General features: G+C 48.2%; 1 protein-coding gene across 1 annotated transcript; it reads right to left on the bottom strand.

The window, feature by feature from the left end:
- Positions 1-1308: 1308 nt before the first annotated feature.
- Positions 1309-15403, bottom strand: odf2a (outer dense fiber of sperm tails 2a). Its single transcript, XM_018750337.2, has 19 exons — positions 15281-15403; positions 14243-14362; positions 14043-14156; positions 13698-13871; positions 12953-13140; positions 12356-12485; positions 11976-12107; positions 11806-11880; positions 11614-11685; positions 11347-11463; positions 10301-10486; positions 9331-9440; positions 8373-8508; positions 5927-6037; positions 4937-5200; positions 3535-3635; positions 2508-2670; positions 1785-1910; positions 1309-1692 (listed from the first exon to the last, which is right to left on the bottom strand). The coding sequence occupies exons 1-19, from the start codon at positions 15281-15283 to the stop codon at positions 1519-1521; spliced, it is 2496 nt and encodes an 831-aa protein (XP_018605853.1). The 5' UTR covers positions 15284-15403; the 3' UTR covers positions 1309-1518.
- Positions 15404-15841: the final 438 nt, after the last annotated feature.

Here is a 15841-nt window from a genome sequence, read left to right as displayed (position 1 = left end):
TAGTCAACACCCCCATATTTAGCGCCCGACCGGGTTCTTCATTGCGCTTTCTTACCTACAAGAAGGTCATACGCACCCGGCCAGAAAGAGAGAGACAGACAAACAGCGCTGCTGCATTCCTGTCCGAAATTCCGAGCTGCAAGGTTGCTGAAATTTACATTTACAGGTGGCCCCCGATTTACGACGGGGTAACGTTCCGCGAAACCCATCGTAAGTCGAAAATATCGCAAGTCGAAAATGCATCGCTTGTCTGCGGGGGGGGGAAAAAATTCAAAATTCTAAGATAATATATTTGAATATAATGATATTTGAAGGGGGGGGGGTGCGGTGGCGCAGTGGGTTGGACCGGGTCCTGCTCTCCAGTGGGTCTGGAGTTCGAGTCCCGCTTGGGGTGCCTTGCGATGGACTGGCTTCCCGTCCCGGGTGTGTCCCCGCCCCCTCCAGCCGTATGCCCTGAGTTGCCGGGTTAGGCTCCGGTTCCCCGCGACCCTGTATGGGACAAGCGTTCTGAAAATGTGTGTGTGTGTGTGAGATATTTGAAGAGTTTCTACCGAACGTCTATCGCCAGCTCACCATCGGAAAGTCGGGGACCGCCTGTATTCGTTTTCCGAAGCGTGACCGTTTAAACAAAAGCGCATTTCACCGACAGACAGATACAGACGAATGGATGGTCAGAGGACAGTCACCTGGTCCAGCACCACCGTTTTTGCGAACACACGTTACATGAATACCGGCATAAAGAAGTAGAACACAATTAAACAATTTACGTGAAGCCTCGGCCCACCCGTCGCATTCGACTAACAAATTGAGTAATTTACCAACTCTCGGCCCCAATTAAGTTCATAAGTAGAGGACCTGCTGTAGAGCAAAAAATAGCACCGACTGAAAGATTAACACCATACAAATACAAAATAATCAATCGCCCTGTAAATTCCACAGTTTCCATGAAGTCGGGATAAAGGACTCTGTAACGAAAAACAAAAATCTCTCCAACGTGATTACAATATACAGTAATGTTCACATGTGCGTCATGTGATGGAAGTGATTCTTCAGTTTTTAACAGTGATCTACAACACAGGCAACAATTCAGTATTTTTATTGTAGCATTCATTTTCTGTCTGAATGGCTTTAAATTAAAAAAAAAAAAAAAAAAAAAGAGAACAAAAATAAATTTTAATATGGGCTAAGATATTTGTATAAATATTAACCCAATAACTAAATAAATAACTAACCCAAGTTCCACATTTCGATGACATCCGTGGATAGGGATCTTGAACCGAAGACAGTAAGTTAACGCCGAAATTGTACAAATGATCATTTCAAATTCAAAAATCGTAAATTATACATAAATCGGATTTTAAAAAGTCCTGCACATACGCAGGCGCGTCAATGTCGAGAATATAAATAGATATTGGAATTGTGCACATTTTCACAAAGCTTCTTAAGGAATAACTATATTTTAGAAGAATGACGGCCTGCGTCGCCCATGGGCGCGGGCAGCCGCAGAGCTGGGTTTACTCACAGAGGGGATGGACCTCGTGCCGCGGAGCTAGCAAGCGCGGAGTCCCCAAACACACTGGCGTAGGAGGCCTTAAGGAACTGCACGTAGTTTTGCAGGCTGCGGTTCGTGCTGTCCGACTGCTCCAGGCGGTCCCGAACATCCTGCAGGCGGCTCTGGAAGCGCCTCTCCGCCTAGGATGGGCCAGCGCACAGAGAGGGCAAGCGATGAAATGAACGGGCGCAGACCGGCGAAAACGGCAAAAACGAGGTGCGTTTCTTCTCACATCCTCTTTGGCCCGACGCAGCTGCTCCAGCTCGCTCTTGGTGCGGCTCAGCTGGCTCTCCAGGTCAAGAAGCTTCGCCTGGGTGGAGCGCTCCTTGGAGGCGGCACGCTCTCGGGTGTGAGCCACCTGGGGACGGAAGGGAACAGCGGTGCCAACTGCTCGCCCTTCCCGTGACGCAAGGCATCCCACAGAATCTTCTCATTAGAAAAATATCAGAAGGGAGACGTTACGAAACCCTTGGAGAAAAAGCTTCAAGTCAATAAAATTAACAATGCCTACAATTTGGGGGGGTGCGGTGGCGCAGCGGATTGGACCGGGTCCTGCTTTCCGGTGGGTCTGGGGTTCGAGTCCCGCTCGGGGTGCCTTGCGACGGACTGGCGTCCCGTCCTGGGTGTGTCCCCTCCCCCTCCGGCCTTACGCCCTGTGTTGCCGGGTTAGGCTCCGGCTGTGTGTGTGTGTGCCTACAATTTGTTTGAAAAATTTGCTTTCCAGCTAATTCCAAGAGTAGAATTACATCTAAATAAATCGATGCGATTCCTAGACAACACAACATACTATAAGGCATTGAAAGACCTCAGTTACCATAAGGCAGCTACCACTAAAGCTTGCTCTCTCACTCACACACACACACACACACACACACACACACACACCAGCGAGAGGCACCGCATGAGACGGACCTTCGCGGACTCCTCATAAGCCCATTGTACCTGGGCCACCCACCTGGCAGCGCGCATCCTCCAGGGCTTCCTCCAGCTGGCGGGCCAGGAGACCGCACTCCCGGGACTTCTCCTCCAGGTGCAGCTGGTTGGTATGGATCGTCTCCTCCCGTTTGGAAATCACCTGCAACAGGTCACGGTTCTGGGAAGCGGCCTCCTCCAATTTTCTGCCAAGGGATCAAGGGATATAAAGACGCAATAAAGCGTTTCATTCGGATCTTCGATGAGCTGAAAGTGATACGGAAGCTGAAAGTACAGCCATTCCCCGACACGCGTCGGAGTTCCGTTCTGACCGACCGGCCGGATCTCAAAATTTATGAGAGACAATATCGTATTTATCATTTTATATGATTCTGTAGTTTTTTTTTTAAACCTTTAAGATTCTTTATTTCATTTTGTACATTATGCAGCTTCTATCGTGATTATCTCATTTTCGCTTAAGGAGTTTAATGAATTGATCATTTTTTAAATCACTTTTTTGTTTATTAAAAAAGTTTCTTTGGTTTATTTTCTGCTTTCTTAGTTTTTTTTGATCTCACCAAACACAGTACAGCAGTATATTTATCATTCTTTAGTTTCTATCATTTCAGAGTATTTTGTGGAAATATAAAAGGATATCCTACGCACGCAGCCGTGGACGTATATATTTTTCTTAATTTTTTAAAAAAAATTATACAGTATTTTTTCGGTCATATGTACGGATGGTTGTAAGTCGCATAGGTCATAAGTAGGGGAGAGGCTGTAATGCATTTTAACATACATAAGATGTGCTGCAAAAATATCCCCATTTGGTGCCTATTTGTACACGCTGATGGCGACGCAATAATGGACATGAACCTCAAGGGAACCAGCTGCCGTACACGTGGAAAAGACACGTTAGAACATCAAGCTGCATACAGGTGAGCGAAGAGAAACACTATAGTGCCTTTTATTCTGTGCCAACCCTGCGCTGTCTCTAACCTTTGTGTAGCCTTTCATAATAGCGGTATCATTACAAATCTGTACGGCGCCGGTAAGGCAACGAAACTGACCTTTCCAAAATCCCAGCTTTATTCTGCAAGTGTTTGTTCTCCTCCAGCAGCACCAGGTTCTTCGCTCGGGCCGCCTCCGCCTGGGCGCTCTGCTGCTCCGCCTGCACGCGCAAAACATTTTATCTCCTACCCTTAAAAGGAAACCTCCTCAGGGAAATGCAACACTAGGTGACACATGGAGTCGGCCAAAAGCCATATGACACATCCCGAGACTTTCTTCACGATTTAGTCGACTGAGGAGACTGAGGTGGAGACCCTTGCGCTGAAAGTAAAGAACTAACGTGTCCACTCCGTCAGAAACAACTATGATCATTGTGAACCTTGGTGACATCCCGTCTGGATACTGCAGCTCTCTCGTGTGGCCTTCCTGCTACTGCCATCAAACCTCTACAGCCAATACAGAACGCTGCAGCACGAGTCGCGTTTGACTTGCCGAAGCGTTCTCACATTATCTCCCCTCCTCGTTGGCTCCCTATAGCTGCCTGGATCAAATTCAAGACCCTGGTTATGGCCTACAAATGCATCAATGGAATGGCTCCCAGCTATCTACAAGACTTGATCATCAGCTACACCCCAACCAGACCCTTTCGCTCGTCTACTTCTGCTCGCTCGGTGGTCCCACGGACAAAAGGCAAAGCACGAAGGTTCTCGGTTCCGGCTCCGTTGTGGTGAAACGACCTCCCCCTCTCACTCGGAACTGCTGAATCCCTGTCCACATTTAAAAAGGGTCTGAAGACTCACCTCTTCCAGACTCACTTGGCCCATCATCTCTTAAATTCCGGTAAGGAGTAAATGTTCATGCTCTATAACCTTACGATCATGCCCGGACAAACCTTTACACAGCTGCTGCTGTAATGTAACGTAAATGTTTACATATATCTCAAGAAAAAAAATTATACTAGGAAGGCGATTTGGCAGCGTGGATATTCGGATCAAGTTTTATGGAGATGAACGTTGGTTCATATGGTGGAAAGAAACAAACTAACGGCACTTAAGAATCACACGTCTGCATCCGAGTGTCTCTTTCTGCTCATGTAATGAACACATTGTATTTTCTATGAGATGTTTGTCGCTTTGGAGAAAAGTACCTGATAAATGAATACATGTAAATATAAGAGAGAACTTAATAATGAAAACATGCGTATTTTGAAATGACCCAGTGAAACCCACACTTGAATTGCCATAAAACATGAGATATAATCTGAAAATTCCTGGTACAGATTTGCATGGAGAAATGGTAAAAATTCCAGCGCTGTGGAGTCGGAGTAAAAAGCAATTATTGGGTTACCGGAGTCGGAGTCCGAGGTTTGGTGTACCGACTCCACAGCCCTGAAAAATTCCCAAATCTTTGTTTAGGATGGTGAACACAGACACACACACAGACACACACGGAGAAGCAGACCTTGAGACGCAGCTCCGCGAGGGCTCCGGAAAGCTCCATGCTCCTCCTCTCCTGTGCGCGCTCGCGCTCCTGCGCTTCTTGCAACTGCAGCTCGGCCTGTTTCAGCGCCTCGGGCAACGGCTCAAGCTGAGCCAGGCGCCCCTGCAGTCGACCCCTCGCCTGTTCCGTCTGCCGTTTCAGATCCTCCCGCAGCGACTGCGCTTCCTTTTCGGTCATCTCCAACTTCAGGGCATACTCATCCGCTTCCGCACGGGTCTTCTGCACCTGCAAAAGAGAGCGGCAAGTCCTACGCATCACCATCCATACTCATCAGATGACGCTATAATAAATGAGAAAATTTGCTACACATTTTTTTTTATTCTATTTTCATCAACAGCTCATACGATGCAGAGTGTCCGTGTTCCTCTGTACTCGGAACACCGGGTATTACACTCACATTTATTCATTTATCTGACGCTTTTCTCCGAAGCAACTTACAATGTTAAGGCTACAATTATTTCCCCCTTTATACAGCTGGGTAATTTTACCGGAGCAATTTAAGGTAAGTACCTTGCTCAAGGGTACTACAGCCAGAGGTGGGGCTCAAACCTGCAACCTTTGGGTCCAAAGGCAGCAGCTCTAACCTTAACCCAACCAGCTGTCCCTGCCGTATCTCTCATGGTAAACTTCCATAAAACTGCTCGCAAGGAAGAGCTTGATGAATCACATAAATGTGTTTGTCAACATGTGGTCATTGTCTCTTTCCAATTAAAAAAAAGTATAATAGACATCTACCACCGTTTATTTGCCAGGTCGATCCTGTAAAGGTGTCGGATACAGCCATAATAGATAAATATTCTAGCTGAAATTATACCTGTACAGTTTGGATGTTTGTGATAAGAGGTACCAGTGAATTTTGTTCCTTATCCCTTAATATTATTTGGCAAATCACTTAAAAAATAATTAAGTGTGTTTGTGTCGTTGTATGTGCGAGTCCACAAGTTTACTCACCTGGGTTTTGTAGCTCTCCACAAGGCTCTCGTATTGTTTCACTGAGGCCTTCACCTGCTGCACATCAGACTGGGAGAGGGTGAGTTTCTCTTCCATTGCAGCCAGCGTGGCCTGAGAAGGACACAGCGGCTGACATGAGATGGTTTTCCTTAGGCATGGACAGTGCTAGGTTTGAGTTTGTTGGGGGTCACACGGTAGAGGCCATTACTTTCTTTAAAGCATGACTGGAGTTTACCAGAAAGCACAAGATTTACCCTGATGCTAAGTGTGGAAAGGTTTTGTGGTCAGATGAGAGTTTTTTTTCCAGTCAAAACTCTAAGCACCACCTGTGGTGTACACTGAACACTGATGAGGCCTCAAACTCCATCCCCAAAAGTTTGGTGGTGGCAGCATCATGAAGTGGGTCAGCTTTCATCACTGGGGACTGGGCATCTTGTTAGAATAGAAGGATTAATGGATGGAGCAAAACACAAGGGCCCAGTCAAAATCCTGGCCTCACTGAGGATCTGTGGCACCATTTGAAAACTGCACCCCACAGGGGTCATCTAACCAACCCAAACAACCTAGATCAACTCAGCCTAAGGGCCCAACATAACTACTGAACAGTGCGCAACACTGGAATATACTAACTCCAAAACAGAGAGTCTTCACCTCCCAGCTGGCCTGTCCTCCTGTCAAGATCTATCGATCAAACTGGACAACTCGCTCATTTTGCCTACCTCCCTGGCTAAGAGTCTGGGAGTAACGACTGACGCGAGTCTGTCTTTCAGCACATCGAAGCCACAACCCGGTCCTGCAGATACATCCTGCACGATATCCGTAGGATCCGTCTCTACCTCACAACCGACTCTGCCCAACTACTTGTCCAGGCCATGGTGACTTCCTATCTGGACTACTGCAACTCTCTCCTGTGTGGCCTTAATGCTACTGCCATCAAACCTCTGCAGCTTCTACAAAATGCTGCTGCATGAGTTGCGTTTGATTTGCCGAAGCGTTCCCACGTATCTCCTCTTCTCATTTCTCTGCACTGGCCTCCTATAGCTGCCCAAATCAAATTCAAGACCCTGGTTATTGCCTACAAATGCATCAAGAGAACTGCTCCCAGCTATTTACAGGTCTTGATCAACCGCTACACCCCAGCTAGACCCATTCGCTTGCCTACTTCTGCTCGCTTGGTGGTCCCGTGCATGAAAGGTAAAGCACGGAGGTTCTCGGATCTGGCTGCATGGTGGTGGAACGAGCTCCCCCTCTCACTCGGAACTGCTGAAACTGTCTAAATTCAAGAAGGGTCTGAAAACTCACCTTTTCTAGACTCATTTTGCCCAAGATCTATCCAGCTCATGTATAGTGCAAATGTTCATGCACCGTAATTTTATGATCATCCCCAGATTAGCCTTTACACAGCCGCTACTCCTGTATTGTACGTGAATGTTTGTGCACCTTATTAAAAAAAAAATGGTAGGAGGTTATCAGGATTCATCTATCCTGCATTTTATGCACCTACTCGAGCGATGACCATCGGTGCATAAAGTGGAAAGGAACAAACCAAGTTCACTTAAGAATCACGTCTGCAACTATGTCTCTCCTAATGTAATGCACAAATTGAATTTTCTCTGACGTGTATATCACTTTAGAGAAAAGCGCCTGTTAAATGAATAAATGTAAATAAAGAGTTAAACCAATTCATTGCAGCAAAAGACGGCTACACTGAGTATTAATGTGGGGTCTGAATATTTATGCAAAGAACATAATTTTTTAAATTACTACATCATAATTTCTATTATGATCTTGGCAGTTCTGATCCTGCGAGGGAAATTTTGTCAAGGGTACACCCTGGACGGATACCAGTCCGTCACAGGTTGGCGACACATGCACGTTTACCCTTTATTGATAAATCGTATGGTTTTCCTTGCCAGCTGGGGAATCCAACTGCGTGCTGTTCCCACGACGACAGAGTGCCACAGCCTTGAGTACCTGGTTGTGGCTGGAGAAACAGCTTCCATCCCCAGATGTCCTGGAACAGCTGCTAAACACCGGTAGCAGGTCGCAAAACTGCCCCGATCAGGAAACTGGTACGCTGGGGCTCTGCTCTCCAAATTGCAGCCCACGAGACTTTATGCCACAGTGCTTGTTCCAATCTTGTCCCTGGTCCCTGCTGCCGCATCCCCACCATCCTAGTAACACATTCTCCTTCTGTTGCTTTGAACACCTCATTCTGAATGAGCCTGCCACTCCTTTCCCTGCACTTGCCATATCGCTGTGATGGAACAGAGCCCAAACCGGTCCATTCATATACCACTGTGGCCGCAACCATGCTGCACTGGAGCCAGGACTCTACCTGAACCCAAATACTGCTGGTCAGATGTCTACGTATTTTTGACGTTGTGAAACCGAGGGGAAGGATGCAAATGTGAAATAGGGCCATGTGTGACCCGGTCCAACCCACCTTAAGGGTCTGGTTCTCCAGCCTGAGAGCAGTGTAGTCGGAAGTGAGACCATGTAGTCGGTCCAGCAGCCCCTCCCTCTCAGCTCGGGCCTTGTCCTCCACATCACGTAACTGCTCAGACAGATCAGCCACACGGCTGCGGAGACACGACCACAAAATTATTACAGCGGTCCGCCCTCATCCGCGGTTGCGGTTACCGGCGGTCAACCGCGGTCCGAAAATATTACGTGGAAAATTCCAGAAATAAACAATTCAGAAGTCTTAAATTGCGCGCCGTCCTGAGGAGCGTGATGAAATCCTGCGCAGTCCCATCTGGGACGTGAATCATCCCTTTGTCCAGCGTATCCACGCTGTATACACCACCCGCCCATTAGTCACTTAGTAGCGCCTCGGTTATCAGATCGACTGTCGGGGTATCGCACTGCTTGTGTTCAAGTAACCCTTTTTCTAAATAAAAAAATAAAGTCTTTATTTAAAAAAAAAAAAAAATAAATCTATACTTATGAGGACCTGGGCAATTAGCTGTTCTTAATCTCTTATTGTGCCTAATTTATAAACTAAACTTTATCATAGGTATGTACTGTATAAATCAGAAAAAACATAGTGTATATATAGGGTTCGGTACCATCCACGGTTTCAGGCATCCGCTGCAGGTCTCAGAACATATCCACAAGGGATAAGGCGGGGGGGGGGCTACTATATTATTTTTCTAAGGCAAACTGTAGCTACATATTTTGTATTTTTTCTTGCATCTGGATCGGCACTCCACATATTTTAAAATGTTTGCACTCATCAAAAACAACAAAGACATTCAGCTTACGAGAGACGAATACATTTTCGCTGTTGCTGAACGGACGTCGTTTTACCGAAAGCAGAAATTATAAACATGCGGCATCACGCTTCGGATTCTCGACGGCGAGGTCGGAGTCAGGCTGGCACTCAGGTGTCTCGGTCTGACCTGTTGAGGACGGTAATCTCCATCTCCATATGGTTCTTCTCCTTCAGAAGCTGAGAATGGCGGCTGTTCCAGCTCTCGGCTGCAGAAACCGCATCTGCCAGTTGAGTCTCCTGCACGGCGGAAAACGCACAGCATCGCTAATTTCGCCCCCTAACTGGCTGCGTAACATCAGGCCGAACGTGAGCCCATTATCTAACAGGGAGAGAGGAAAAGATTCCCTTTTTTGTGAAGCACCTAAAGCTTTTATCACATGACGATACGACTCACGGTGCAATTTAGACAACCACGTGGCCAAAGTGTTTATGTTCAACCAGTCCTTCTCATATATCAACAAGATGGGCAGGTTTTCTTTGCAGTCTCTGCCTTAGATGCATTAAGCCATTATCACCTTATTGAGGAAAAAAAAAAAAAATATGATGGCTGAGATACAATTCGAAGGAACTGTGTATGTGTTTTTTTTTTTTTTTTAACACGGATAAACCAAAAAAATCCCACATACCCTGCCAATTTCCAGGATGAAGGCTGGTGACCATTGCCATATGGTCTACCTAAATGATTCTGTGAGCTGGAAACAGGTGGACATGATGAAATACTGCCTCCCCCATACCAATTCAGTATAATGAAGGCCAGCTGCTTATTGTTAAAGGACAACCAACCCAAGACATTTAAAGGCAGCTGGTCTGAGGACAGAGAGACTTGCAGAAATGCACATGGGGGCAGCAGAACACCCCATGGATTTGGGTTATTAAGATTTCTGTTGCAAATTTCAGATTTGCTTACTTTGAGTTTTACTGTGAAGGCGCTCAAGTTGATTTGCTTGCTTCAGTCTCTACCGCCAACCGCAATACACAACAGATTATGTAAATGTTACGATGAATTCCGGCTTCATCAACAAGGACATAAAGAGGGAGACACAAACTCGGATGCAGACAGACCGTACAGCGAAACCGAACGCCAGACTCAGACAGACCTTCTCCAGCAGCTGGGTGCCGAGCTGCCCGACCGCGTCCTCACTTCGCTCTGCCCGCTGCTTCTGCGCTCGTGTTGCCTTCTTCAGGGCCTCCTTGTCAGCATCAGCTCTTTGCTTCAGCTCTCTCAGCTGCTCCACCACGTGCGCCATCTCGCCCCGGTGCTGGTTCGCCACCCGATCCAGGTTCTGGCCCACAACACATCATTTGTCTCCCTAAAAACCCCACTGCGAAAATCTTTGTTCTGCTCTAGTGTGGCACAGCGAGTAGCGCTGCTGTCTCACAGTGCCTGGGGGGGTGCGAGAAGGCATGGGTTCGATCCCCGCTCAGTCTGTGGAGAGTTTCCATGTTCTCCTCGTGTCTGCGGGGGTTTCCTCCGGGTGCTCTGGTTTCCTCCCACACTCCAAAGACATGCTGTTCAGGTTCCCCCATTATGTGAGTGACAGAGTGCGTGTTCCACTGATGTATGGATGAGTGACCCAGTGTAAGTAGAATATCTAGCAGTGAATAAGGTGTGTGGGTTGATAACACTACATAGTGTTCATTGGGAGTTGCTTTGGAGAAAAGCATCTGCTAAACAAATAAATGTACTCAGTTGATTTTTAGAAGTTTTTGGTGAAAAAAAATACAGGTTACATGGCTTTACTGCTATTGTAGATTGTTTATATTATAAAGACCATTCTACGAGTAATCCATCCACCAGCTTTTAATAACTGCTTCTCTACTGCAGGGTCCCAGTGGTCTGGAGTCTATCCAGGAAGAATGGGACCTGGGCCAGTTACCCTTATTCATTCACTCAAAGGGTATTTTAGAGTCAAATTCATCCGAAACACACCTTTGTGTTGCGAAAGTGGAGGAATATAGGGAGAACATGAGATCTCTGTCCAGACTGAGCCACATTCAAACCTAGAGCCCACAAGTGGTGAGGCACAAGAACCACCTACTGTTCCACCTCGGAGTCCTATCATTCTATAATGCATGTTATGTAAGAGACTGAATAAATTGCTTCTAAAGCACGAGAAGTGAAAAACGCAAAGCAATTTCATACCCGTATCTGAATGGCCAGCCTGTTGTTTTCTGCCTCCTTGCTACGCAGTTGGCCCTGAAGATGAGCGCGCGTTGACTCCAGTACCTTGGACAGCTCTCCCGTGGTCTTTGCATTGTCCTAATGAACAAAGACAGGAAGGAGCACAAGAGGCACGGCCAACGGCCCGAAGGTTGCGTAACGGCCCATCTGACAGCGACACGAATGCCGGTATGAACGCGAAGCACATGTGGCATTTACAAGATACAGGTTACATTCGCAGGACAACACCTTCTCAGTCTGCAGAAGGACAGTGAGCTGATCAACCTCCTCCCCTCTCTCCTGCAGTTTCACCAGAAGATGCTGAAAGAAGGGGGGAAATTCTAACGTTAAGTACTGAGCAGGACAGCTTCAGAAGATTTACACCAGAAGGGCTACGCCAGTCGGGAAAGGAAAATGCGGGAGGCGAGCGGATGGACGTACCGTGTTCTCTGCCTCCAGATCCGTGAGCCTCCTCAGAAGGGATTCCTTCTGCTCCGACAACCTCACCGTTTCCGTCTGCGCAACGAACGCCACACGACACCGCGTTAAGCGTCTCCTGATGCAATCAACCCTTGCTAAGCGGGCCAGCTATGCGGTGGTGAAATCAGAACCTCACGCATGTGGTGTTCCCTCAGAAGACTTCTCAGGGTGCGATTGGTCCCCTCGAACGTCTCCAGCTTTTGCAGCAGCAGCTCCTTCTGGCGTGCCAACAGGGAGGCCTCCGACCCGGACATCTGCGTTTCCTAGATGGGGTTGCGGGTGGCCGGAAGGAAGGAAGGAAGGAAGGAACGGGAGATCAAAACGCATTCCGTCGTAATCCCTTTCATATCCAACGAGAGGGGAGGCCGAAATCATACTACAGTATTTATTATGACTACTTTCGTATCTGTAGTCACTACAAATGCCAGCCAAAAACCGATTATGAAAAGGTGGCCCCAACAGCCTTTCTTACTTTTTTCCTCCTCCCCAAGAACCGGAACAGCTCACTCACACTCTGAATCCTGCCCACCGTCTCCCTCATGGCTGCCACCTGCTTGGAGGCTGCAACTCCATCCATCTCTGCCTCCACCAGCTTCTTGAGCAGGGCGTCTTTCTCTTGCAGCAGGGCCTCCTTCTCCAGCCTGCCGCACGTAACACAGGGCGCGGGGTGGGGGCGCGGCAAGGCGACACGAGTCATTGACGGTCACGGCTAAGAAGGAAGCCCTCATCCGTTTGTTTCGAGAGACAGAAGAGAAGAGGGAGGCTCACGCTGTCATTGTTTCAAGGGACGACAAGAGAGGAGGGGGAGGCGGCGGCTTAGACTGTCACTGTTATGGGGCAAGGAGGGAGGTGGAGGATCACACTGTCCTTGTTTCACTGGTCAGTAAGGGAGCAGGAGGCTCAGGCTCTTTGTTTCAAAGGGTGGGGAGGGAGGGAGGAAGAAAGGCCTTCTCTGTAATGCCACTGATGTGATGTGAAAAATTTAACAAAACTAAGTTTAAAGTGATTCAACACTGTCATCAGTTGCTCGGGAGGACGGTTAACAGCGGAAGAGGATCGACACGGAGGAGCGAACGCGAGCGACCCTTTCGGTATCCACGCCTCACACCTGGTGTAGTCCGTTTCCTCCTGTATCTTTTCCATGGACAGGCGGAGGCGGGAATTTTCCTTCTCGGAAACCTCGAGCTCCTTGGCGGCCTCGGCCAGCTCCTCCTCCTGTTCCCTGATGACTCGCTGGGAGGCGCTCAGCTGCTCCGACTGGCGCTCCAGCAGGTGCTCCCGTTTACACAGCTCAACCTAGAGCCACGTCCCGCAGGTAGTATGATTAATATAATATAATGTAATGTAATAGACCAAAAAGGTGTGCAGGTGGTCCCCGACTTACGACGGGGTCGCGTTCCGCGAAACCCATCGTAAGCTGAAAATATCCTAAGTCGAAAACGCATTTAATACGCCTAACCTACCGAACATCATAGCCTAGCATACGTGCGATGGCCATTATGGGCTTTCCGCCTCCATGGTGGGCAGTAATCTTGAGTTTCTCCTCAACAGTAATTGAGCTCTTCTTCTTCCCACCAGTAGCAGCAGACAAGGATCAGCGTTTGTGTGACATTATCGATGCTCAAAACACAACCGCGTGGCAGACCGGGAGATGCGGATCGCTGTCGCCGCCCAGCATCGCAAGAGAGCACCGTGCCGCATATCGCTTGAAAAAAATCAAAAATTTAAATTCAAAGTATGGTTTATACCGAATTTCTACCGCCACCTCAACACCGTAAAGTCGAAAAATCCTAAGTCGAACCGTCGTAAATCGGGGACCGCTTGTATACATAGAGGCAGAGGGAGGGACCAACCTCGTTCTTTAAGGAGTTCACTTCCGTCACCAGGTTATCGATCTTCCTCTCATATAGGTGGATGCGGCCATGCAGCACATCCTCTTCGTCCGCGGAAAGGTCTTCCGGTCGCAGCATCCCCGCCAAGGAGCTGGGCTCCGACAGAGGCGCGATATCCAAACGGTTCGTCGGCCCCTTGGACAGGAATCGGATTTTAAGGACGGGCTGCTTGCTTAGACCTCAACGGGTACAAGACGGCTAGCAGGGAAGCAGGGGAAGACGCGCATCGTGGATTCACGGCACAAGCAGAACGGAACAAGGACTCTTAGAGGTTTTCTAAAAAAAAAATTTAAAAAAAGAACCGACCTCCCACTTAGACGAGGCGTCCCTTAAGGAGGTCTTGCCAGGCGGTATCCATGGCACCCGTGTCTTCACCAGGGCTGTGGATCGCAAGCCTCCGGGCCCCCCCTTTGCGGCCGCCTGCAAGCGGAAACGTGGTGCTAAGCAACTCAGGTAGGTAAGTACAGGGGTTCTGTACATTTTATGCTTCATTTGAAATATCTGACCTGGGTCTTCCCGGCTGACTTGCTCTTTTGATTCCTTTTCACGTGCACGTGGACGGGGGTGCTCTCCGTCACATGCACGTGCAGCGGCGGTGAACCAGTGCGGGTTTTCATCCCTTTTTTCTTACGGAAAGTGAAAACTCAACGTCAGACAACCGGTATGATAAACGATTTTCACGTGATGTATGTTGATGCACAAAACAAGCCTCTCCAAGATGCACGGCCACAGTTCCTATGTGTCAAAAAAGTGACCACGTGCGACGACCTTCTGAGAACTGGACGCGAGGATCATGGTAACACACCTGGATTATCGACATCAGCACTATTTCTGCAGGCTGGAGCGGAGGAGAAATGAACATTTGCAGCTACCGGATCAGAAACGACTGATCGTCTCCTTGCGAACAGCATCACGACCCACCTTTTTTGTTTCCAATTAGTGCAACTTTCTTCTACACTTAGCTCAGCAGCTCACAATTATCTACCCATAAGTGTGGAACACTTAAATTTATTTAAGTTCCTCGCTCAGGGCACTGCAGCTGGGATTCGAACCTACAACCTTTGGGGGCCAGAGGGGCAGCAGCTCTACCACAGCAATTTCACCCGCTGAGTGTCTCCGTAGGAGAGCATTTGATTACATACGATGACTTTGCCTGTGGTTTAGTTCGCTGTTCCGAACTCTGACGTCAGCAAAGCCACAGAGGAATAATTTAAATTTCTCCACGATCACGTCCACGCGCGATGCTGCTCAACTCAGGACCACGAACACGCACCGTAACCGCGTGTTTACTCATCATTTTAGCTGCCGGCTTTCGCTGAAGTGACTTACACAGTTTTACGCTGCTTGCAGCCGTTTACCCCCCTGGTAACTGCATTTAATTAAGGGTAAAGTACCCTGCTCAAGCCTGGGTACTACAGTAGTAGAGTAGAACTACAGCAGGTCAGTCGAGTCGAACCGAACGAACGCGGCGCGGGTCCGACCTTAAACGCAAAGCCACACAGGATTAAGCGCCACATAGAAAGCTCTGGACTAATTTCACTTACCATAAGAAACAGAAAAGCTTACAGTCACGAATAAAAGTTTATTTGGGGGGCGAAAAAAACCTTAAACGTTTCGATTCCCCCAAAGTTAAGTCTCCGCCAGCCGTCCTTCCGGCATATTGCCAGTCGTTGCTGATTGGCTAATTTAAACTGCGGGATTATTTTCATAGCACCTGATTGGTTGGATCCGTGACCCAGGATATTGTTCCGTCTGTTGCCGGTGGTAACGCGGTACGCCATGTTGCCATAGAAACGGGCGATGACACTACAGTGCGACGTTACCTGCTCCGATGGGTGAACAGACCGTTGTCCCAGTGTACAGTACCTTCACCCTGATCCAGGAGCGCCGCACGTTCTAGAGAAGTGTTCCGGAAGAAATTGCCATTATTTTAACGTTGCCCTCCTAACATTTATTTATAATTCATAATTGATTACAAAAATACTGTATTTGCTGTATGGAGGCACAGTGGGTTGGACCGGGTCCTGCTCTCCGGTGGGCCTGGGGTTCGAATCCCGCTTGGGGTGCCTTGCGACAGACTGGCGTCCCGTCCTGGGTGTGTCCTT

The sequence above is a fragment of the Scleropages formosus genome, chromosome 6, assembly GCF_900964775.1.
Source record: "Scleropages formosus chromosome 6, fSclFor1.1, whole genome shotgun sequence".
NCBI lineage: Eukaryota > Metazoa > Chordata > Actinopteri > Osteoglossiformes > Osteoglossidae > Scleropages > Scleropages formosus.
Note: the sequence above shows the minus strand (reverse complement) of the source record. Positions and strands in the feature narration are given on the sequence as shown.

What these genes read in the sequence shown, in the direction of transcription:
- odf2a (XM_018750337.2), bottom strand. An exon ending in AGTCAGCCGGGAAGACCCAG is followed by an intron (nt 14,157 to 14,242) that starts GTCAGATATTTC and finishes TTCCGCTTGCAG; the next exon opens with GCGGCCGCAAAGGGGGGGCC. An exon ending in GAGGAAACGGACTACACCAG is followed by an intron (nt 12,486 to 12,952) that starts GTGTGAGGCGTG and finishes TACGTGCGGCAG; the next exon opens with GCTGGAGAAGGAGGCCCTGC.